The sequence below is a fragment of the Mangifera indica genome, chromosome 12, assembly GCF_011075055.1.
Source record: "Mangifera indica cultivar Alphonso chromosome 12, CATAS_Mindica_2.1, whole genome shotgun sequence".
NCBI lineage: Eukaryota > Viridiplantae > Streptophyta > Magnoliopsida > Sapindales > Anacardiaceae > Mangifera > Mangifera indica.
The window spans coordinates 8,645,002-8,668,471 of NC_058148.1; the positions used below are offsets into that span (position 1 = coordinate 8,645,002).

The window sequence follows — 23,470 nt, forward strand, 5'->3', positions numbered from 1 at the left end:
TTATCACTTGGGCCAGCTGTTCTTTAGACGTTAGGCCCAAGTGTCGATGTTGTCGGCCGGAGCAAAGTTGGGAATGGTGCATTTAGTAACAAGTCAATGCTCAGCAATTGTTCCACAAACTTGATTTTTGTTGATCTCATAGTCATGTGAAAGTTTTTTTTTTTTTCTTTCTTTTTTTTTTTTTGGTGGCAACAATGAAGCCAATTAAGATTCAAATAAAAACAATCATATAAGATTTAAAAAGGAAAATTAATAAAATAACTTAATTTCATAAGGGTTAATTGATATAAGTCAAGATTTTATGAATTATACAGATATAATTAAAATTTCAAAATTATCCTAACCTATGATTTTCAGTACTCTATGTCTTAAAGTTATATTTTATACAAAAATATATATAATTATTTGGTAGAATTAACTTGGAATCATATAACATCCACAAGTGAGGAGGGAAAATTTTTAATTTTTGATAAAATTTATTAACACCAATTAAATGGTAATTTATAACACCCATAGTGTCCATTTTTTTGATAAATTTTATCTTTACCAATTGAAATATGATATTCATAGCCTTGTACAAGTTAAAATGGGGTAGAAACGATAAAGATTTAGTAAAACTTTTTTATTTACTATAATATAATATAACTAACATAGAAAATAAAAGAGACAAAATTTTTAACATAGTTCAGTTTAATAATCAGAAAACCTATATTCATGATGTATTTATTAGCTATTGATTAAAAAATATCTTGAATGAGGACGTGTATAGGACAGAGTCTTAGATTTATTGCTAAGCGAGGGTCTTCTTGCTACCATGAGATGAAATGCTTATCTGTAAGAGACATCGTGCGAGTAGGAGAATATCACATATTAGCCTAAAACCTCAATCCTCATTTATGCTTATCGGAAATAAAATTCAAGGATACACTAATCGAAATCTTGATTATTCTACAGTACTCAAATTAGTAGCCGTCAAGAAACTCCTAAGATCTCTTACATATGTGTCTTCTTCATCACCACACCTGCATAATTCACTAGTCATCATATTCCTTTCGGAAAGAAAATTTAAGGATACCCTAATTGAAAGCTTGATTATTCTGTAGTACTCAAATGAGTAGCCGTCAAGAAACTCTTAAGATCTCTTACATATGTGTCTTCCTCAACACCACGCCTGCATAATTCACTAGTCATCACATTCCTTTCGGTACTCGTATAGATCCCTTGTTACACCAAAATAGAGAGGACCCCTCTACGGGAAATGAGATTCGACAAAAAATCTTGTGAAATAAAAGGAAATATAATATACAATAATAAACAAATTTATATTACATTTAACACATTTCATATTCACGGTGGTTTATGAGGCCTTTTAATCTGATTTATGTGATTTCTGAATGAATGGTGTTAATTCATAAACCATAATTATCAGTATCATACAATACACAAAATATATCATATAATATGATACAATATAGGTATAAAATTATACAATACTAGTATAAAATGATACACATCATGAGATGTATCGAATTAATATAATACAGTAGACGTATTATATGATATGATACATATCTTATAATACGATACATATTACTAATATAAATTAAAACACTTTTTTAGAGAAAATAATAATGTAATAGAGGTGTGTATAAAAAATTTTAAATATGTTTATAATATTTTTCAAATTGATGACGTATTAATTATATTTTTTATTATTTTATTTTTTAAAAGTCATATCACATAAAAACTTAAGTTTTCAATACATGATATAATACGCAATTCGATTATTATGCCATAAACCACAATAGTAGTTGTACTTCAAATATTACAAGATATTGGTAGAAAATTACTTCCAATCTTGAGAGTCAAAATACATGAAAACTGTTTCATTAGATGTAATTTTACAGTGGATATGGATGAAAGATTAATTCGGCATAAGCCCTCTGGGGATGATAACGTTCCCAATGTTGTTGTGCCATGGATCAGCCAAGTGAGTTGCCAAGTTCTCCAATGGTCCTGTGCCTGGATAAGCCGATTGTTGCACGCAGAACCCCACGAATGCCAACAATGCAAGGCGACCTATACATCAAATTAACCCACCAAATTACAAATGCTTCAATTTATCTTGTCAAGAGATTTTAAGCACAAATTATGTGGGACTACAGCTACTAACCATTTTTTATCTCTTTAACCTTGTACTCCTCAAACTTCTGGGGGTCCTTGGAGAATCCCAAGGGGTCAAACGCACCACCAGGATACTTCTTCTTCTCGGTGTCTTTCTCCATGCTGCGTTGGTGCTCCACAAAGGCAATGGCGAGAAATTCAATGACCAAAATGGTGGGGAGAGTGCCCCATGGAACTGGGTTGCCTAAGTAAGTTGCTTGTCCACCAGGAATTGCAGCCCACTCTTGAGCCTTTACCCAGTTGCCTAATCCTAATGCCTCTGGTACTAGGATCCCTGGCTGCAAAAATTACACGATTCAATCAAATTGGAAGCGTTTATTTTCATTCAAAACAACGCTTAAATCAGTTGATTGCGTGAATCAAACAATTCAAAAGGTGACCTTTGAAGATAAAAGATGAAAACTTACAACAGCAAGCATAGCCCATCTGCAGTGAATGAGTTCAGATTCCTTATATCTCTCAAGATTCTCGGGAACCTCACCGAGCCGAAGGGGGTCAAATCCAAAGTCACTGGAACACAAAAGTCAAAATATGTCAACAAGTTAAAAACCCAAAAAAAAAGGGTAGGAAGTTGAGATACTTGAACCATCTTATATTAGTATTATTACCCTGGAGCTGAACCGTCAAGGTAAGGAGGGCGGGGCTGGCCGGGCATCCAGTCGGCAGACATGGAGAAGCGTGAAGTAGCATTGACAGTAGAACAAGGAAGTGAAACAGCAGTAGCAAACTTAGATTTAGAAGAGGAGAGAACTGAAGGGAAGGCGGTGGTGGCAATGCCACAGCTCATCAATGTATTGGAAGACATTCTCAGAACTTGAAAGAAGAGTCTTGTTGTTGATTTTCTGAGAGAGGTGATAATGAAAATGGAGAAAGGGAGGGAGTTTAAGAGTGGATAAGTTGCAGAACAAGTATAGGGTGGTGAGATGTAGGCGAATCTGAAAGTGGATTGTTATTGGCTGAGGATTTATGATCGTGATTTGTAATTGGGCCACGTGGGATTGTTAATCCAGTTGGTGCCATGTTGGATATCCTGAGGTTTGTGGCGGAGGATCTGTGACAGTGTCATACAGGCAAAATATCACAAAAATACTAAAAAAAAGAAAAATTTTAAAGAGAATGCTACAACGGTATTATCTTTTGGGCTGATCCATGCAGGAAGCTGATTGGATGGAATCAGGATATGAAACTATAGATATCTCTATCTCTATTGGGCCTCCTTTTGCCCTTAAGTCATAGTTCTCTTTCTTCCTACAACAAGAAGTGGCCTCCATTGCCACTTAAATCATAAATCTCTTTCTTCCTTTATAAAAACAAATTTAAATATTAAATTATCGACTTAACTTATTATAGGATCGATAACTAAATTTGAGATTTTATTTATTTGTTATGATTAGATCAATTTTAAAGAAGTAGTTCAACTCAAATAAGATTCTCTCGTTATAAAAAAAAATTTAAAGAAAAGTGAATGAAATCATCTGTATAGATAAGTTTTTTTTTTTCTCTTGATTCAATTACATCAAAGCACTTTTTTGGGAATATTAATTAACATAATCATATTTTTTTTTAGAGTATACAAAATTAATCAAAAATTAATAAAAAATTAATGACTAAACTAATATAATCTAGGATTTGATCTCTTTCCAAGCCTTCCTCTCCTCGAATGCACAACCATCTATCATTTTTTTAATTTCAACCCAGTTTTTCTTGAATACTCAACAAAAATTTGACTAAAAACCTATCACATTGACACTCAAAACCTTACAAGGGTGAGTTTCTCATCAATTTCCTTCATCTTCTATGTTATATTCCTCCACCATTGCACTTAGTTGTTGTCCTTGTTGTTACCCTTTCATGTGATTATTGAGCTTGTTTTCGAAGATTTGAATCACATTTTAACGTAGAAATAAGAAAATATTAGCTTTGATATTTAATAGCAACCATTTTACATACTTTAGATAAAATGTTGTGTTAATGTTGATTATTTGAGATTCATGTTTGAAACAAATATTTTAGCATATATAATACGATTTTTATGGATGTTTTTGTAACGATTTATGACACAAAAATGAAATATGCAACAAAAATGTTAATTAAAATTTTAAAACATTATGTAATAACATATAAACACACGCCATAAAACCTTCCCTCCAGATCCATTTATGTGTATATAATTACAAACATGTGAGCATACAACCACGTGTATCAAGATTAAAGATAACATACCAATGTTGATGGTTTATTCACTTTAACCATGTTGAAAGGTGGTTGCAAATCGCTCCCTATTCCAAATATAGGGTCACACCAAGTACAAACTCAATGAGGCTTGAACATGAACAAAATAGTCTACTAAAGCATTTGTGTAAGTTTATAAGTCGGGTGTGAGTTTGTGTATATAGATAAAAGTCACGAAGTTATGAGATTTCATCTCTTAGAGTCAACGTATAGTCATGCATCCATTTTTTATCTTATCTCATATAATATATAATTATCTAGATAACAATTAATTCGATAAGATACATGGATAAAGTCAACTTGAGATAATGTACAAATGTGTATAAAACATGCATGGTCATACATCTAACCAAACAATTATCCATTTCAACCTTATCTTTATCTAATCTAAATAAAGTCAACAATGCACAGTTTCACCCTAATCCTCTCACCTCATGATTATTTTACTTTGGTTCTCGAAGCATATTAGATTATGTTTTGAGCCCATTTATTCCATGAGACTCAAAACTCAAAATTCAGATACTAGACCTAATTCCTCTCAAATAATACAATGTCTCTAAAGTTTAATCAACTTCTATTGTGTGCGATTTGTAGACTTTTCGTCGAGTTGATAGTGAATAGATTTGTGTCAAATCTACAACTTGATAGTCATCCATACATAAATTAAGATTGGCTTTTAACAAGACATCATAACCATCTAACTAATGAAGTATTAGTGACTAACTTTTAACCTGTCAACAATATAGTTACCGTTAGACCTGACCACGGTTCATGAACTGGTAGTTTCGGTTTGAAATTATTGGTTCACGGTTCAAAAAAATAAGAACCCTAAACCGAAATTGTAATAAGACAGTTTGTAATCGGTTTGAAACCGACGGTTCTAGTTCATGACCCCGATTCAAAACCGACATTGAACCGTTAATTCTAAAATCTTAAATTAAAATTGAAAATTTTAATTCAATAATTGAAAATTAAAAGAAAGGCTTGGAATTGGAAAGAATTTAATAAAATTTGAGAGAATTTGGAATTAGAAATAGAAATTGGAATTAATAAAAAATAAATAAAGAATTTAATTAAATTTGAGAGAATTTGATTGAAAGATTGAGAGAGTATTAAAAATTGAAAGAATGAGAATGAGAGTAAATGAGAGAGTTTGAAAGATTGAGTGGGAGAATTGAGAGATTGGATGGATATATAAAGGAAAAATTTTAAAAACAAAATTTTTAAAATGGGGGGTAAAAACGAAATTTAAAATTTTTGTAGGGGAGTGCAAAAATTCTGCACTTTGCAGGGGACCATTGGTCCCCTGCATAAAATCTGAAATATGCAAGGGACCAAGGTCCCCTGCATATTTGCAGGGAGGGAACCGTTGGTTCCTTTTTTCTCAATTTAAAAAAATAAAAAAAATTCAAAATAAATTAATTTTTCTGGTTCAAATTATGTAAACCATCGGTTTACCTGTCGATTAATAAACCGCATGTGAACCGACGGTTTCACGGTTTAAAATTAGGTGAATCGGAACAAAACCGGTAAAATCCGGTTTCGGTTTTATTCAGTCCGGTTCCGGTTCTGGTTTTATTCGAGCCAGTTTCGGTCCGGTTCACGGGCCAAACCAGCCCGTGGCCAGGTCTAGTTACTGTATAATCTAATCCCATCATCATACGACATCTCTAGAGCAATTTCTTTATTCCTCTCCTATTTCTCTACATTAAGAGCTATATCCTTTTTGTTCTTATTTTCTTCCTCTATAGATTTTCTCTTCACTTCAAAGGTTAATAAACTACCTAGTAGTTCATCCATTTGCATATTGCACATGTCCTGACTTTTCAATTGTTGTCACCTTCATACTTCATGTTTCTAACAATGATCTTAGAACCTTTTTAATATGTTTGATAATTTTGAACTTATTCTCTAATCCTTTTAATTCATTTATTAGGTTTGAAAATCTCTTGCACATCTATGATATAATTTCACTTGCTTTCATCTCAAAGAACTCATACTCTCTAAACAATAATTTCATTTGGATTCTTTTACTTGATTTGAATCTTCGTAGGTCGTTTGTTAAATCTCCTATACTACTCACACGTGTATACTCGATTAAACTTTGTGGAATTCAAAACACAAAACTAAATGTTAATTATCTTGACATTTAGATTGAGTTTTTTTTAATCTTCCTCGTTACAGTCTTATTCATCTTTAGGATCATTAATCTTAGAATATTTAGGAATGAAATTATCATGTTTTATTATCTCTGATAAATTATAGTCTATAAATTTGATAAGGTTATTTTTATCTTTTCATGATTTATGATGATTAACTTACTATTTTATATTGGCCAAATAACCTCTTATTCGCTAACTATTGAAAATTTAAACTCTTACCTATAATCTATTAAAATTAATAGAAATAGTTAACTCTAGGATTAAAATCGTTATTTAACTAGTAATATATTAAAAATTATAAAATTTTCTCTAGATTTAAAAAACTAATAATTTCTCCCATGATTAAACTTTAAAATTTTCATTTCCCCCCCAAGGTTTATCTCTTCCTTTTTCAGAGCTAGAACTGGCTAGCTTCGCTCTCCCTCCCTTTTGCTAGCGTCTCTTCAGTGTTTTTGCCCCCATTGTGAATCATCTTTGTCACGGGACGAGGAAGATTCACAATGGGAAAAGACACCAAAGAGGGGGAGGGAGAGAGAAACCTACTAGTTCCAATGCAAAAGAAAAGGAAAAAAAATCATAAATCTCATGAGGAAAAAATATAAGATTTCAAAGTTTAATTATATGAAAAGTTGTTAGTTTTTTAAAACTTAAAAAATAAATATATAATATTTTATTATTTTAAATATATTATTAATTAAATAATGATTTTATTCCGCGTTAACTATCCCTATTAATTTTAACTATCAATAAACAAAAGTTTAAATTTTTAATAAGAAACTGATAAAAATATTGGGTTTACATCAACTTTGGGTGGGAATCTTTTGGCCTTTTATATTTGCATTGTTTTATTTTTTTAATTAATAAAGTTTAATTTTTGATAAAAAATTGTGAATTATGCTCAGAGGGATGGAAGAGTGTTTTTATAGACCAAACCGCGTGTGAGAAAATGTAATTTACTCTTTAATATTTAAATTTAAATAATAACATTGCTTTGCTAGAGATCATTTTATGATATCTCATTTTGATGCTGATGTTGACGTTGATGTTGATATCGTAGTGTGAATTTCTGATGTTACTGGCGCAAACATTTGTCTTTCAAGTAGAAAAAGGTGTCTGTTGAACAGAAACTTATAGAGGCAGTCTGATCAACGGTCCGGAGAGCGAAGCGATAAATCCCATCTAACATCTACGCTGGAGCTGTGAATTTCTATAGGCGGAAACACTTTGACACAGTGGACTCTCCCACATCTCATTCCCACTCTTTCACTGCTTTCCCTCCCCACTCGCCATAGCCACACAACAACTTGACACACCTCACCCTCCACGACACTTTCCCTTTCTCCTCCTTTCTTTCTTACTTCCTTTTTCTCCGAAACCACAAGTAGTCACGAAATATATAAATAAATAAATACTAATTCTTATCAGAAGAGCAGCCTTTTTTGAAATGGCTTTGGCGTTGGCATCAGCTTCGACATCTTTAACGGCGCTCCGCTCGCCGCGAGCTTCCAAAACGACGCCAAAGAGGAGCAAGGTACGGAAACAAGTGAGAGTGATTGGAAATTTTAGCTACTTTGGTGAAGTAGTTCGCAAGGACTTGCAGTTTTTGAAGAAAGGAATCAGTAGAGGAATTGAGTGGGCAAATGAGGCTTTTCACATTTCTCAAGTTTCGAAAACCCTTGATGATGTTCTCTGGCTTCGGAATCTCGAGGATCCCCAAGCAGCTCCTGTGGAGCCTTGTGATTGGCCACAGCCTTCCTACCCAGGTCTAGCTTCGTTATGTGAATAAGTTTCTAGATATTTAAATTTTATTTCTGCCGGCAGTGATACATATAATATAGTATATGATTAGATGACATGATGGACAGTGTTAAATAGTCAAAGTAGTTCAATGCAATACAAAATTCAGAATTTATTTAGTAATTATATTATGTGTAGATAGATAGATGTTTTGGTTCCTGATGTTGCCGTCCTCATAATGAGCGTGCTACATTTGATATAGCTTGACGTGGAAGCTACACAGATACTTAATGCCAGTTTAGGACTGTATTGAGACTGATTCCTTGTAATTGAGGGAGAGACAGAAGGAACATGTGGTCTATTCATTTCTTTCTAGTTGGAGGTTGTTGAATATTAACTTGAACATTTTCAATTGACATAAAGAAACATTAGTCTTATGAGAGCAAAGTGAGAATCGGATTTACTTTGTCATATGTTTGAGCAATAAACTTGAGAGTGGATTTGTTTATTTTAATTCAATTGTAGGTCTTGAGAAATAGACTATTCATGTGAAAATCTGATTAGGGTACAAGACAATCAATTAAAATGTCATTGCTTTTAAGGTTTTATTTGCCAGATTTATAGAACTGGATTAATATATTGCTTTGTTGTTGTATGCATATTGTATGATAGCTGTGTGAAATTTTTTTAAAAGCTTTAATTGAATTGAAATATATTGGCCACTCTTGACCCAGGAAAAATCCTGAGGGTTGGCATTAGTTGACGTGGCTGATGTTGTATGTAAAATTTTTAATGAGAAACTGGCAGTTTTATTTTATACAGCAAAAAACTGATTTTTGCGTCACATTATTGAACATGTTGACAGGACTCTCTGGTGTGGATTTGTTCATGGCTGATCTTAAAGCATTGGAAGCATATGCAAGTTATTTCCACTATCTGTCCAAGATTTGGTCAAAACCGCTTCCGGAAGTCTACAATCCACAAGATGTTGTTGATTATTTTCTTTGCAGGCCTCATATAGTGGCCCTTCGACTTCTTGAGGTATTTTAATGTTTTAATGACATTTTGTTATAATGTTATTAGTGTGCCTTTCTTCCCTAGTTTCTTTGTTAATACTGTAGGTATTAACTATCAGTTTTTATTTTTATTTTTTTAAAGAATCAGATACTTATGACGTTGACATGATTCTGTTCTGGTAGGTTGGTTCCTGCTTCTTATCTGCAGCAATCAAAATTCGAACCTCAGGAATGAGAAAGTTTTTGAGATCAAATGCAGAGGAGGATACTGATGGAAAACTTTCACAATACAATTTTGGGATGGTGTTGAAAGAAACTATGCTATATCTGGGTCCTACTTTTATCAAAGGTCGGGAATGTGCAATTTAAAAATAAGTTGCAGTTCTCTTTTTTCTTTTTGCTTTATTTTTTTTTTAATTTCTCCTGTTTCCCCAGATTTTTCTTTCAATTATATGCTGGGTATTTTATTTTTCTCCTGCAGTCACAAGATTACCAATATGCTAGTTACATGCCTTTGCTTGGTGATGCAGTTGGTCAGTCTCTTTCTACAAGGCCAGATATTATTGGCTCTGATATTTCCAAGGTTCAGCAAAACACATTTTTCTTCTTACTATGCATGCCAGTTTCTTCTTTCAATAACATTCAAGTGTTTCAGCGCATTTAGATATTTATGAAGATATAATCTGCAATGGGTCCTGGAAAGGAACAAAAACTAATTGTTCTTTTTTGTTTCACCTCTTTGGTGTACTTCTATGCTTTTCGATGTAGTTATCATCTGGTCAAATGACTAGTTATCTTTTTAATTTCAGTTGCAATAAGAACAATCTTTGAATTAAGTTGTCTCGTTGTATTGGGACAAAATGTATTTTCTGGGAGTCTCAGCTGCTTCACTGTTTTGCAATGATGTGATGGCTAGAATCAGAGTATTCTGTTATTTATGTGTAGATGTATGCCAGCATTAAGTGCTTGGCATAAATAATTGTACTTTAATAATATTTCTAGATATTTTATTGTACTTTAATCATAACCTTTTGCATATTTAGTATTACTGTACAATGAATTTAAACTCATAGATTGTTTTTTTTTCCTTTTGCAGGCTTTATCTGAACTGCATGATCAAATCCCTCCTTTCCCCAGATCTGTAGCAATGAAAATAATTGAGGAAGAGTTAGGTTCTCCAGTTGAATCATTCTTTAGCTACATCTCTGAAGAACCTGTGGCTGCAGCTTCCTTTGGTCAGGTGGATTTCTAATCAACTATTCTTAAGGGAAAAATAATGAATCATGTAATACATCAATATATTATAATATACATTAATATCATATATGAAAAAATGTAGGATCTGGTTGGAACTTTTAATTTCTGGTTGATTCTTATTGGCGTCATATGAAACTTGTATTAGGTTTACCGTGGAAGCACTCTTGATGGTTTAAGTGTAGCCGTGAAAGTTCAACGTCCTAATTTACGACATGTTGTTGTGCGAGATATATATATTCTTCGCCTTGGGGTTAGTTTTGAACACTATTATCTTATTTCTCTAATTGCTTCAATCTAATTTCTTAAATTATTTATTGGTCGTGTTTTGCAGCTGGAGTTGGTGCAAAAGATAGCAAATAGGAAGAGTGATCTTCGCCTATATGCTGACGAGCTTGGAAAAGGCCTAGTTGGGGAGTTGGATTACACATTGGAGGCTGAAAACGCTTCTGAGTTTCAGGTATTTGTTTCAAAATCCATAATTGCTTGTTTAAATTGTCATAGATGATCAAGAAGGTTTAATAATGTTACTCTTGCTTCATAATGGTTTGTTTTCATCTACGGTCTACCATTTATAGCACTATGGAGGTGGATTTATGTGTTGAATTTGGTAAGGCATCTATTAATTAGTCATATACTTACTGCCCTTTTTTGTCCCTTTTTTTTTTCTTCGGAAAAGCTTTTGATTTTAGAAAGCTGTCTTGGAGTTAAAATCTCAGTGATGTTTTTATGTGGGGCAAGCTGACTAGAATAGTCTTGTATGCCGGGTTTGGCATCAAATGGTTAAGTAATCAATTAGAAAACTGACATTGTCTTAAATGCTCATTTTTTAAACTCAGCCGAAGTAGATAATTTTGAGTTCATTGAAAGAAAGAATTCATCTGCCTTTTTTTTTTTTTTCTTTTTATAATTTAAATCTAACTCATTTGTGAAGAGACATAATTATTTGCCTAGGAAAATGGGCATTTAACAGTTCTTTATATGTTCAGCAAATTCCTAAATATGTTGCTCTTGAATTATTTCTTTTCACAACTGTTTAATATCTTATGTACAGGCAGCTCATTCCTCTTTTCGTTTTATTCGTGTACCAAAAGTTTTTCCACATTTGACTAGAAAGAGGGTTTTAACGATGGAGTGGATGGTTGGTGAGAGTCCAACTGATTTACTCTCTATATCTACTGGTGATAGTTCAACATATTCTGAGAGGCAGAAATTGGAGGCAAAAAGGCGACTTCTTGATCTGGTGTGTAGAATTAAGCTACATAGTCAACATGATATCTTTTTTTTTTTAAATTTTATAATTATTTCTGGACTCATGGTAAAATTTCAAGCAAGATTAAAGATTTGTGAAGCTGACCCAAGTTAGTTCATATGAGGCTATGATCCAACAGCGAGTTCAATTTTGTGATTGCTGATATTGTAATTTCTGCAATTACTGAATTTGTGTTTTTGACAATATCATGTGGGCAGTTAATTTTTTAATGGTCTTATTGAAAAGAAAAGTTAGTTTTTATGGTCAAGGTCCAAATTTAATGTGCAATTAATTAATTGATCCCCATGATTAATTTTTTCTAGGTTAAAAATGGAGTGGAGGCATCTCTTGTTCAACTCCTTGAAACTGGCTTATTGCATGCTGATCCACATCCTGGAAACTTGCGTTATATTTCGTCTGGACAAATGGGGTACTACAATTGCCCTACCTTCCATAAATGATGTTTTTATGTGCCTACCGAAGCTATTGGTTCGTTACTGATGCTGATTTATGTGGCAGCTTTTTGGATTTTGGTTTGCTTTGTCGGATGGAAAAGAAGCATCAGTTTGCCATGCTTGCTTCCATAGTACATATAGTGAATGGAGATTGGCATTCCCTGCTTCTTGCTCTGGCTGAAATGGATGTTGTAAGGCCAGGGGCTAATATAAGACGCATTACCATGGTATTTTTATCTTCTCTTATAATTTAATTTTGTTACCTCTTTTGACCAATTGCAAATTTTAGCAGACAATCATTTGCTTAAAAATAAATTCGGTGATGCAAAGTGTCTATTATTGTTTCTTAGGTTAGAACCTCTGAGATTTTGGTGAATCTAAATGTTTGATATTTGAAAATATTTCAGGACCTGGAAGATTCTTTGGAAGAGGTAGAATTTAATGACGGAATTCCTGATGTCAAGTTCAGTAGGGTGAGAATTATTTCTGAGAATATTATTTGTTTGTAGCATTCATGTCTTGTTGACAATCTTAGTGCCCGTTGTTATATCAGAGTCACATAAAACTCTGAAATGGTGTAATAGGTGGAACCTTTTTTATCTTTGTTAGTTTTATGTATTAGTTAGGATAGGGAGTCCAGTTTGACTTATATTTTCCTGATTAGTCTATATACCTCTACCACCCCAGCTCCCAAACATAACATCTCCTTCACTCCCCAACACACACATGTTCTTATGTTGTTACGTGATAATGACAATTAACATTCTTGTTATTAGGCATTCCAGTAAGATTATTGGGAATTTTGATAATCTGTAATCTGGGCACTGAGCTTCCAATTGTGTTGACTCTTTTTCTAGAGCTTGCCTACTTGGTCCATGTAGTTTATTCTAAAACTCATTTTTGCACTTTTGAGTGTTAGAAGCAGCAGCAGCAGCATATCTGTGATTTTCTTCTTTGCATGCATCTGTGTAACTTCAAATTTTTGAATATATCATTCAAGATTAAAGAACACAAGTGTTATTTACAATAATTATGTCTAAGTGTTATGTTGAACCCTCATCGTGCTTATATATGCAAATATTTGAGATTTACAGCAAAATTCTTGATTTTGAAGGTTTTGAGTAAAATATGGTCTGTAGCCCTGAAGTATCAGTTCCGCATGCCTCCATACTATACACTTGTCCTGCGCTCTCTTGCTTCCCTTGAAGGTAAGTTATCAGCAGTCAGATTCTTTCATTCCCAGTTGCTTCTGATTTACAATATGTGTAGGATCCAATTTTCATTGTATTTGTCCTTTCATTCTGTTATGGAATGATAGAAATTTGCATTTTGTGTAAAATGAGGGTGGTTTATAATATAGTAACTGCAACAAAGAACTTTTGAATTATGTGACATAACTTTATGATGATGTGCAATCGGCTTTTTTGTTCATCGTTATCAGCAATGAAATCTCCTATGGAAGAGCCAAGGTTGGTTATAGAAGGTGGATGAATCTTAAGAGCAAACCAGACAATGGAGAATAAACTGTATTTCATTGTGATACCTTTTATCCTACTACATGAATCCAATTTTAATTTTCATCCTTGTAAAGGGAGCTTTTTTGGCAAACATAATTTGAAGCAGCATTGTCCTGTTTGATAAACAAATTTGACTGTCATAGTAGAATAACAGAAGGAAAAAGAACCACGGGGTAATGAGCTGGTGGTTCTTGGCCATCTCTGGCAATAAATCAACAATTTGAAGAGTCTTTTCTTTTGTTTAAATAATAATTCAAATATTCTATCTTTTCCTCTCAGGTTTGGCAGTAGCTGCAGATCCAAATTTCAAGACATTTGAAGCTGCCTACCCTTTTGTTATTCAGAAGCTACTCACTGAAAATTCTGCTGATACAAGAAAAATTTTGCATTCGGTAACAAATTCTGTTAGTCCATTGGTTTCTCAGTAGATATATTACATTATTCTGCATTTATATAACTTAAGTATTTGATGCTAGTTACTATTTCTATTAGCAATAGAAACTGATAAGAAGAGAAAATTTAGCTTCATTTAGGAGGATGGAGATGATGGGCCTGTGGGAAGCAAAAGCTTTCTGTCAGTTGGGTCTCACAGAGCTGTCACCCAAAATGTTTGCACTGAGACTTTTCTACTTGACAATCTCTAGCATGGGAGAGGCTAGTCACTGCTGGCCCCGCATAATCATGTTGTTGGTGGATTTCAAATCCACAAGCATATGGAGGTTAAAATGTATCAGTACAGAATTTATTTGTGGGGGGTGTAACGTTTTGGTGCTGAATTTATACTGTTGGAAGTACATCCTATGTTTACTTTGTTGATTGTGCTAGCTATCTAGAACACCATGTTCTATCTGCCATTGGCTGCAAGAGTTTTTAGGAAAAGTCCAAAGTCAAGTTTTCTGTTTTTTTATTGTTTGTTATGTTATTTGTGTCTGTATAGGTGGTTTTTAACAAAAGGAAGGAATTCCAGTGGCAGAGGCTTGCGCTTTTCTTGAGAGTGGGTGCGACAAGGTATGCACAAAGTCTCCTGTGGGGTTCAATTTTCTTTCTTGATAGTATTCATCTATAAATATTAGAGCTCTAATTTCTTTAGATGGTGGTTTTCATGTTCTGAACTATTTTCATATTTGAAGATGGAAGTTGGCATATTTTTTTTATGATTTAATATTCTTCCTATAAGTCCCATTCTAAAATTTATATATCAGTGTTACTTTAGATATTTTGTTTTTGACAGTGGTTAACGATGATTTTATGGTCTACAAAAGAATGTCTTGTTTAATAATTAATTTGGAGGGGAAAGCATCTATGCTTTTTTGACATATTAACTCCCTGGAAGCTATATTTTAAGCTAGAGCAGCACATATGATTGCCTTCAAGTTTCTATGCAATTCATTTTTTGCTTTTATGTCCCTAAAACTTGTACTAGCTCACATCTTCTCTGAAAAACTATTATTGACATATTTCAAACAATATTGAAGTTATTTCATTTTTGTCCATAATCAGCAATCACTTCTGTGACAAATTTTCCCAATTAACTAATTATACTTTTCTTTCATCCTTAACTTTCTAAGCATCCACGACTTCATTAGTTATAGCAACTAGTTTCAGAAAGCCCATATCTAAGGCAATGTCACCTTATAAAATATTTTCCCTTTTCACTGCTTTAGACAGCTATCCAGCAAATGGGGATGGTCTGATGGGAGGGATATATTTTACTACCATTCAGAATTTAGAAGATTATACATATTACATAACACTGAAAGAGTTCTTTTGTTTTTAACTTTTAGTCTTTTCTTGTAATACCTTCTTTATTATTATTGTCCTTCATGTTAAACAGCTTCAAGCTGGCGTCATCTCATAAATTTCCCTGTCTTCTAAGTGTGTTATTCTGTATAAACAGATTAGTACTTACTGTGATATATTTGTGCAGGAAAACCTTGCAACAGGTGGTAGGATCTAATGATGAAACTTCTCTTGATTATTTACCAAATAGGGCTGGTGTTTCAGATGTTGCAAATTTGGTCTTGAAGCTTTTACCATCTAAAGATGGTGTTGTCCTAAGAAGACTCCTAATGACCGCAGTGAGTTAACTTTTAGCTGGGATTTTTCTCCTTAATTAATGTTTATTTTTTCCATATGCTTCTGAGCACTGTATCTTTTATCCTTGGTGTTGAAAATATATGTGTCACAGAAACTGGAATTTCAGATCACGCTGTTAATCATATTACTGTTTCTTTAAATGATCCTACTAGCAGCAGGAAAAATACATGAGCTCATGATTTTTGGAAATCTATCTTCTGCATAATATGCATACGCTTAGAAGTTTGTGGATGGGATAATTTCATCTGAATGTCACTTTTCCAATTCTATTTTTGTGCCTGGATCGTTGATTACAATATAAGTGATGAATGAATGTTTAATAGGAATGAAACTCAATACTGTTGGCCATTGGTGGAAGTGGAATGAGCCACTTCATGTATCATCCATTTGTAGTTCTTATTCAGTTTGCACTTTGATTTACAGGACGGAGCTTCTTTGATCCGAGCAATGGTTTCCAAGGAAGCAAGTTTCTTTCGCCAGCAACTTTGCAGGGTTATAGCCGACATACTGCACCAATGGATGTTTGAATCTCTTGGATCAAGGGTTTCTGTAACTCAGAATAATTCTCAACTGACATTGGCACGTGGGACTGATAATGGAGATTTAGGGTCATCTTCCAAATTATCAACAGCTAGCTATGATTATCAATCCTTTTTGAGAGATAAACGGCTCAAAGTTATTTTTCTGAAGGTACTTGACCCTGTGAGAAGAGATCCAGTTTTGATGCTGAGGCTTTGCTGGAGTTCCTTTGTTATTTTTGTCACAGCTTCAGCTCTGGCTTTTCACCGACTTTTAGTTTCTCTATCAGAAGCCCATAGAGGCTCAATTTCATTATTTCCCAAGCGATTTGCAATCAGTGCTTCAAATTCTTAGTTCCCTAAAGGTAGAACAGATACAATAATTTCCAATGAATTTATTAAATGTGGGTAAATGTTGATTGAAGACAACTTTAGAAGGACATACACCCTAAGTGGAATTTATGGTACTGGAGATAAGCTACTACCCGTGAAAGTAAGAATCCTAACCCCTGGATTCAAGTTAAGATCCTAACCATGTATACGGTTGTAGATTTCTATACAAGGAAGCAATATGAACATCCACTTGCCTGAAGTCATGCGATTTTCAAGGATGATTCAAGCATTGAGGTAGAAGGCTGTGGAGAGGTACATAGATGAATGTTTTCTATATATTATGTATGGTCAGATGTGTGCTCGGAAGAAATCATGCTTTTGATTTATTCCTGGTTCTATATATCATGATGATATGTTATGAGTGCCATTAATAGTAAATAAACAGAGGTTTCTACGTCATTGCATTTGTTGGAAAAAAAAAAACATACATGCTAATTCTGTGAATCAAAATAGTGTAAATTGTGTACCCAGATTTGAAAAATTCGACCGTTTGGATTCTTTGATGAATGATCCGTAATGTCCGAAGCAAATATTTCATTTGTTGTGTAATTCAGCATCTGAAGTTATTGTATACTTTATTTTTTAGCATTCTTTTGTGTAATTGTCTTTCTTTTATTGAGCTTGTGTTCTTCTTCAAGTCGTGGAAGCTTTTCCAGGAAGTGCTTCCTACGAGAATGCTTTTTGTTTTATTTGTATGTCAGGGACATTGAAAGAAGAAAGGAAATGACTTGTCCTTGCTTAGAAACCTCCGATTTGACGTTAAATAAGAAAGGGACAGGGCAGACGCTACAGATAAAATGATACCCTCAGTGCGGCGTTTGATTTAAACATTTGGACATATCGTGAACGTGTTTGGTAACGGTGGAGGAGAAATGAATAATCTCGTGGGTAATTTATGTTACATATTATATTCTTTTAAATAAAAAAGGATAATGTTTTGCTTATCTACCAGAGATCTTATTGTGTGCCCGTTTCATACGAATGATCACATCTTTTTGGCTAAAGGACTTATTCCTGCTCAAAGCTTATTGTATTCTTCAATTAGTATTTTTTAATTATTAAAAATTTAACCATACTTATAAACAGTTAAAATTAATTATATTAGTTAAATTTTAAGTGTAAAATTATAATTTAATATTAAAAATAATAAAATATTATATTTTTTTAGATTTAAAAAATTAATTATTTTTTTCATTATTGAACTTCAAAATATTATATTTTTTCTCTTAAAGTTTTTTCTTTTTCTCTTTTCTTTTTATTTGATGTTGTCGTTAGTCGGTTCTCTCTCCTTTCCCTTTTTTTCTCCTTTTCTAGCATCTTCTCCTCATTTTTGACAACAGATAAAAACATTCAATGACGAATTATCACTTCTTTCAATTACGAAGACAACATCATCATTGGAAGAAGTGACAGTTCATTGTCGGACATCTTCGTTCAATGACAAAGATGAGGAGAGGAGAAGGTGTTGAAGAAAGGGAAAAAGGGGAGGAAGAGAGAATCAACTGATGATGGCCTTAGAAAAAGGGGAGAGAGAAAAGAAAAAACTTTACAGGGGAAAATGTAACATCTCAAAGTTTAATTCAAGAGAGAAATTGTTAATTTTTTAAATTTAAGAGAGAAATAGATAATATTAACTTATTTCATTAGTTTTAATCACTCACAAATGGATATTCAAATTTTTAATACTTAATAGTATTAATTTGCAAATGCATTAAACTTTGGGTGCGAATAAGGCCTTTGGCCCATATTTTTTCTTTAAATCTAAGAAACAATCAGAAGGATAAAACCTCATAATCAATATGAAAAATTTTGCAAATTTTAGTGTCATTATCGAAAATTATTACAAATAGATTTTTTATTAAAGAAAATTGTTAAGTTAACCATCAAATGAGAAATAAAAACAGAAAAAAATAAAAAAAAAACTACGATACAAAACTAATTAAGTAAAACGTCGCCGTAAATGCTAAGGCGTTTATATATTATTATTGTGTACCTCATTCTCTCCGCTCAGCTTCCGCGATCTGAAAAAAAGTACAACGACCTTCCCTTCCCCCTTAAGTTATTTAGATAAACTAAAACAAAACAATATTTTAACAAATCAAAACTCATTAGATCATCGGCGTTCACTTCCGGATTAACTGCCACCGTTCGATCATGAGTTCTCCGGCAGTATGTTTCCTTCCCATCAGATCTCTCAAATTTTTTTAGAAATGAAATTGTTTTTTTGTTATTAATTTTCAAATTAATTTTGCAGAGCGCGCGCCTGTTTACTGGATTTACTAACCTTTGCAAGGGACTAGCGGTGGTGCTTGTTGGTGGCCACATTTTAGTTCAGGTTTTACCTGCGGCGATTACTGTTCTTGCTCTGATTCCTGCTAGGTAAGCACATTTTTGCTCTGTTTGTTAAGTTTTTGAATTAGATTTCAGCAAATCTTAATCTGATTATAAATTAGAATTGAAGTAATTTCAAGTTGTTAAATCTGAGGAGCGTTAATGATAAATTTGTGTTATCTGAAGTTAAGCATAGCTGGTTTTGATGGCTAATATTTTAAGGATGTGTAAACCTTCTTTGCCTAATTGATTGTGTTGCAATTTTATTACCTGCGAGAGAGGACTTCATAGAAGTCAATATATGAGGAAATGTTAGCTCCTCATCGAAGTTGCTTTGTGTTTTTTTTTTTTTTGAAGTACAGGCAGATAGTGGGGGTCTTTGATAAATTTTAGGAGATAAATTAATAAGGAAATGTTTTTAAATATTGATTTGTGATGACTTTGACTACTAATGCAAATCTAATTAGACTGGATTACATTTTTGTAAAATATAATAAAATAAGAAGCAGCTTACGGAATATGATTCTTGTTTGTATGGTGGATCCTGATGTAAATTTGTGTTTTCATAGGTAAAGGATTTTAGACTCTCTTGGTATTTTTTCCTTGGAAATCTGGTGTTCTTGTAACTTGTTAAGGAGGAATGGCTTTGTCCAAATTAACTACCCTTTTCTTCTGGTGATGTGATGTATGTAACCTAAACGGGAATAGATCTACACCTGATTATCCCTTATCCTCGTATGGAAATATGGAGGAGCTCAGCGCTTTATGTTTTTATGTTTCTTCAGTATCTGGATATTTAATTATTGACTAAAAGTTTATTTGCAGGACTATTCCCTTTGCTTGGAATCTCTTGACAGCCGGTTACATTGAGCAAACACTGCATGGGGTAGGGCATTCTTTTGCTGTAAAATATTTACCTGATCTGCTTAATTTTACTGTCCCAATGACAATGTTGGTCATTGGTTTTCTAGGTGGTGGTCAGCACCCTTGGTCTCCTCTTCATGGGGAAGTTGCTTGAACCTGTGTGGGGTTCTAAGGAGTTCCTGAAGTTCATCTTCGTAGTTAACTTTCTAACTTCTGTATGCGTTTTCGTTACTGCTATTGCCTTGTACTACATAACAAGGCTGGAGTCTTACCTGTAAGTACTATGGTAGCATTTTCTATTCAAGAATTAGCTACTTTTGTTTGCTTTAATTATGCATGATTAGGAGCTTACCTTTACCTGTCTTGCTCTCTGGTACATCTAATAATTCATGTTGTGTCTTGCTTTGCTTCTAACTTGTTGACTGGCCATAAAAGGCGGCTGTCTGTTTCTTTTATATTTTAATACAATAATTTACGTGAGCAATGCTATATATACACATTTTTTGCACACAATTTGGATACACAAATGATGTGTCTTCATGTGATTGAGTGTTATTTTATTTTTAATTCAAAATAATCCAATCACATAATAAAACATCATCTGTGTACCTAAATTATGTACTAAAAGTTTATACACATAGTTTATTGAATTTACATAAGGATAAGCCTCGATCAATCTACCTTAAAAAAACCATCTTCTCCTGGATTAGTAATATTTTATACCTGGATTATATTTTTTTTTTCCTGGTGCCTTTTATCTACTTCTGTAATTGTTTATTATCTCTATTCTTTGTGGTAGATACATGCCTGTTTCTGGCTTCCATGGGGTTCTCGCAGGGTTCTTGGTTGGGATCAAGCAGATCGTACCTGACCAGGAGCTGTCTTTATTGAAAATAAAAGCAAAGGTGCTAATTTTTTGACAGATTCATTTAAGCTCATCTTTATGATAGGATTTTCTGTAAGTTGGAGAGATCTCTCTTATATTCTCATCCCTGGTCTTCTCTTCATTATTCTGCAGTGGTTGCCATCTCTTATGCTCCTGCTATCCATTGTTATAAGCCTCTTTACAGTGGAATCAGCAGCATATCTTCCAACCTTAATATTTGGTACATATATGGGCTGGATTTACCTCAGATACATGCAGGGAAAACCAGAAACTAAACTTAGGGGTGATCCAAGTGAAGATTTTGCATTCTCTTCATTCTTCCCTGAATTTCTTAGGTAGGCAAGTCTTTTCTGTTTGAATCTTCCACTCATGACAATTTGCTTCAAGTCTTTAATCTAATCTTAGTGTCACTCTTTAACTGTCTCTTTTTACTTCCAAGCAGACCAGTTATTGATCCTATCGCATCAATATTTCATCGGATGCTTTGTGGAAGATCTGAAAGCTCTAGTGATGGTCATGGTTATACCTTGGGAGGTGCCCCATTGCCTGGTTCTGACCCTATTGAGGCATCAAGGAGAAGGTAACATTTTTGGTTGCTTAGCAAAAAAAAAAATTCTGGTTTCCTGCAGCTATGGTAAATACACCAATTTCATTAGGAAACTGCACAAAATGCTGGACTCTCCAATTTGTGTGCATGAAATGACGCTTACATATGGAAAGTGGTTGTTTGACTTGGTTGTAAAGGAGTCCTTTTAAAAGTTACAGCAAAACAACGAATAATAAAACTATTTTGTGCCCAACCGAAAATGTTAAGTAATAATACAGAAAGTTTTGGGGGGGAATGCAATAGACTTTGTTGTTTCTGATTTCTCAATGTCATTCTTCTGCAGAGAAAGAGGGGCTAGAGCACTGGAGGAAAGATTGGCAGCTGAGAAATTAGCCACTGCACAGAGTGTAGAGGAGTCCAAAAAGGATGATGCTTCGGAGAATGTCTGACAGTGTGAGAACCAACTATTAAACCTGGATGACCAATGCGGACTGTTCATACCTTGATAGCCTCAGATGTTGTGCGATGTTAGGAGATAAATCCTTTCTTTCTAGATTGTGGTGGACAGTTTGTTTTACAATTTGCCGTGGACTATGACCCTCACACTACAAATGTTGCCATTTTATGCCGTGGTATCTCCGAATGAATCTCATCTGAGCCCTTGCTCGATTTATACAGAATAGAAATGGAAAAAAAACATTGTCCTTGGATGTGTGTGTTATTTTTTTATCAATCTTATTTATTTATTTATTTTTTGTTTTATTTGATTTTGGGCTTTGAGGCCTTTGACCATGCTTATACTTCTGTAAACATGACTTTGATCAAATGAATCTGAATTTACCTCTGGGAGCCGGGGAGACGTGTCAGTGGTAATCGTATGGTAGGTTAACAACAGCCTTTTGTATGGACAAAATGGATATTGAAAATTGAAATAAATATCTCTGTACAAATTTATTTTTATGCTTTAGATTAACGAGACAGATGATAATGTTTTTGTTATCTTTTTCCATAAAATTTAACTCTAAATTAGGCAGAAGAGTTATTGTTATTAGATTGTGTTATATCGTATTAGTTTAGATTTTGGATTAAAGATTTTTAACTCTAACCGGATTTAAATTAAAACTAAATTAGAATCGTATAAAAAATCTTGAACTTTTACTTTAAACTTCTTAACTTTTGGATTGATTCATTGTTTATTGTTTTTATTCTCTAAAGTATTTTTAGTGTTTTAATTACATCATTAAATTATTGTAAACTATTATTAATAAAACACACAATATATTATTTTAATAAAATTATGTATATAAATAATAAGTACAAATGATGACATATCACTGTATGATTGGTGATTTTAGATTAGAGATAAAATAATACTCAATCATATAGTGATATGTAATCATTTGTACTCATTGTTTGTGCACATAGTATTACTCATAATATTTTTTCTTATTTACAAATGGTCTAAAAATTACATATGAAAAAATCTATAACACATCAATAATCTTACAAGCCAAATCACATTTTCACTATTGAATAATAAAAAGAAAAATAATAATATGTGTACACACTTTTTGTACATAATTTAGGTACACGGATGATGTGTCATTATGTAATTAGATATTATTTTATTTTTAATTTAAAATAATTTAATCACATAATGATATATTACTTGTATACTAAAAATGTGTACGTATAGTTTTATTGTAAAATAAAGGATTTAAATAAAAATTAAGAATAATATAAATAATTATAATTATATAAAAATACAACTATATACAATTTGTAAGAATTTTAATTGTTGTTGATATTGTCCCTCAACATTTATATAATTTACGTCTAATAAATTCTATTAGAATAATATTTATCTAAATATTCGAATTAGTTCAACTTACTTTCGTGTTAATCTCAACATTAATCGAGTTTTATTAAGTTGATTCAAAATAAATTTTACATAAAAATACTTAATTTTAATTTAATCTTTTATATTATATTACATCAAATCAATAGATCGTATTAAAAATTATT

General features: G+C 32.9%; 3 protein-coding genes across 3 annotated transcripts; 2 read left to right on the forward strand and 1 right to left on the reverse strand.

Annotated features, from left to right (window-relative positions):
* Window positions 1-1,764: 1,764 nt before the first annotated feature.
* On the reverse strand, window positions 1,765-3,080 carry LOC123192357 (chlorophyll a-b binding protein 6A, chloroplastic-like). Its single transcript, XM_044604884.1, has 4 exons — window positions 2,793-3,080; window positions 2,592-2,694; window positions 2,174-2,462; window positions 1,765-2,079 (listed from the first exon to the last, which is right to left on the reverse strand). Exons 1-4 carry the CDS (start codon window positions 2,987-2,989, stop codon window positions 1,925-1,927), a joined length of 744 nt encoding a protein of 247 aa, XP_044460819.1. The 5' UTR covers window positions 2,990-3,080; the 3' UTR covers window positions 1,765-1,924.
* Window positions 3,081-7,717: 4,637 nt separating this feature from the next.
* Window positions 7,718-17,405, forward strand: LOC123193208 (uncharacterized protein slr1919). The gene is made up of 16 exons (XM_044606036.1): window positions 7,718-8,341; window positions 9,181-9,356; window positions 9,515-9,680; window positions 9,862-9,914; window positions 10,428-10,571; window positions 10,734-10,838; window positions 10,920-11,045; window positions 11,640-11,828; window positions 12,161-12,267; window positions 12,357-12,519; window positions 12,700-12,765; window positions 13,407-13,500; window positions 14,089-14,201; window positions 14,747-14,817; window positions 15,737-15,887; window positions 16,330-17,405. Exons 1-16 carry the CDS (start codon window positions 8,023-8,025, stop codon window positions 16,777-16,779), a joined length of 2,493 nt encoding a protein of 830 aa, XP_044461971.1. The 5' UTR covers window positions 7,718-8,022; the 3' UTR covers window positions 16,780-17,405.
* A 1,401-nt stretch (window positions 17,406-18,806) lies between these two features.
* On the forward strand, window positions 18,807-22,311 carry LOC123193720 (rhomboid-like protein 19). The gene is made up of 8 exons (XM_044606806.1): window positions 18,807-18,986; window positions 19,072-19,196; window positions 19,974-20,034; window positions 20,120-20,286; window positions 20,812-20,917; window positions 21,031-21,233; window positions 21,341-21,478; window positions 21,789-22,311. The coding sequence occupies exons 1-8, from the start codon at window positions 18,972-18,974 to the stop codon at window positions 21,892-21,894; spliced, it is 921 nt and encodes a 306-aa protein (XP_044462741.1). The 5' UTR covers window positions 18,807-18,971; the 3' UTR covers window positions 21,895-22,311.
* Window positions 22,312-23,470: the final 1,159 nt, after the last annotated feature.

What these genes read in the sequence shown, in the direction of transcription:
- LOC123193208 (XM_044606036.1), top strand. Translation starts at nt 8,023, where the DNA reads ATGGCTTTGGCGTTGGCATCAGCTTCGACATCTTTAACGGCGCTCCGC. An exon ending in AAAACGCTTCTGAGTTTCAG is followed by an intron (nt 11,046 to 11,639) that starts GTATTTGTTTCA and finishes TCTTATGTACAG; the next exon opens with GCAGCTCATTCCTCTTTTCG. An exon ending in TTGAGAGTGGGTGCGACAAG is followed by an intron (nt 14,818 to 15,736) that starts GTATGCACAAAG and finishes ATATTTGTGCAG; the next exon opens with GAAAACCTTGCAACAGGTGG.
- LOC123192357 (XM_044604884.1), bottom strand. Translation starts at nt 2,989, where the DNA reads ATGTCTTCCAATACATTGATGAGCTGTGGCATTGCCACCACCGCCTTC. An exon ending in GATGGGCTATGCTTGCTGTT is followed by an intron (nt 2,463 to 2,591) that starts GTAAGTTTTCAT and finishes TAATTTTTGCAG; the next exon opens with CCAGGGATCCTAGTACCAGA. An exon ending in GGTTAAAGAGATAAAAAATG is followed by an intron (nt 2,080 to 2,173) that starts GTTAGTAGCTGT and finishes TTTGATGTATAG; the next exon opens with GTCGCCTTGCATTGTTGGCA.
- LOC123193720 (XM_044606806.1), top strand. An exon ending in TATTGAAAATAAAAGCAAAG is followed by an intron (nt 20,918 to 21,030) that starts GTGCTAATTTTT and finishes ATTATTCTGCAG; the next exon opens with TGGTTGCCATCTCTTATGCT. An exon ending in TTCTTCCCTGAATTTCTTAG is followed by an intron (nt 21,234 to 21,340) that starts GTAGGCAAGTCT and finishes ACTTCCAAGCAG; the next exon opens with ACCAGTTATTGATCCTATCG.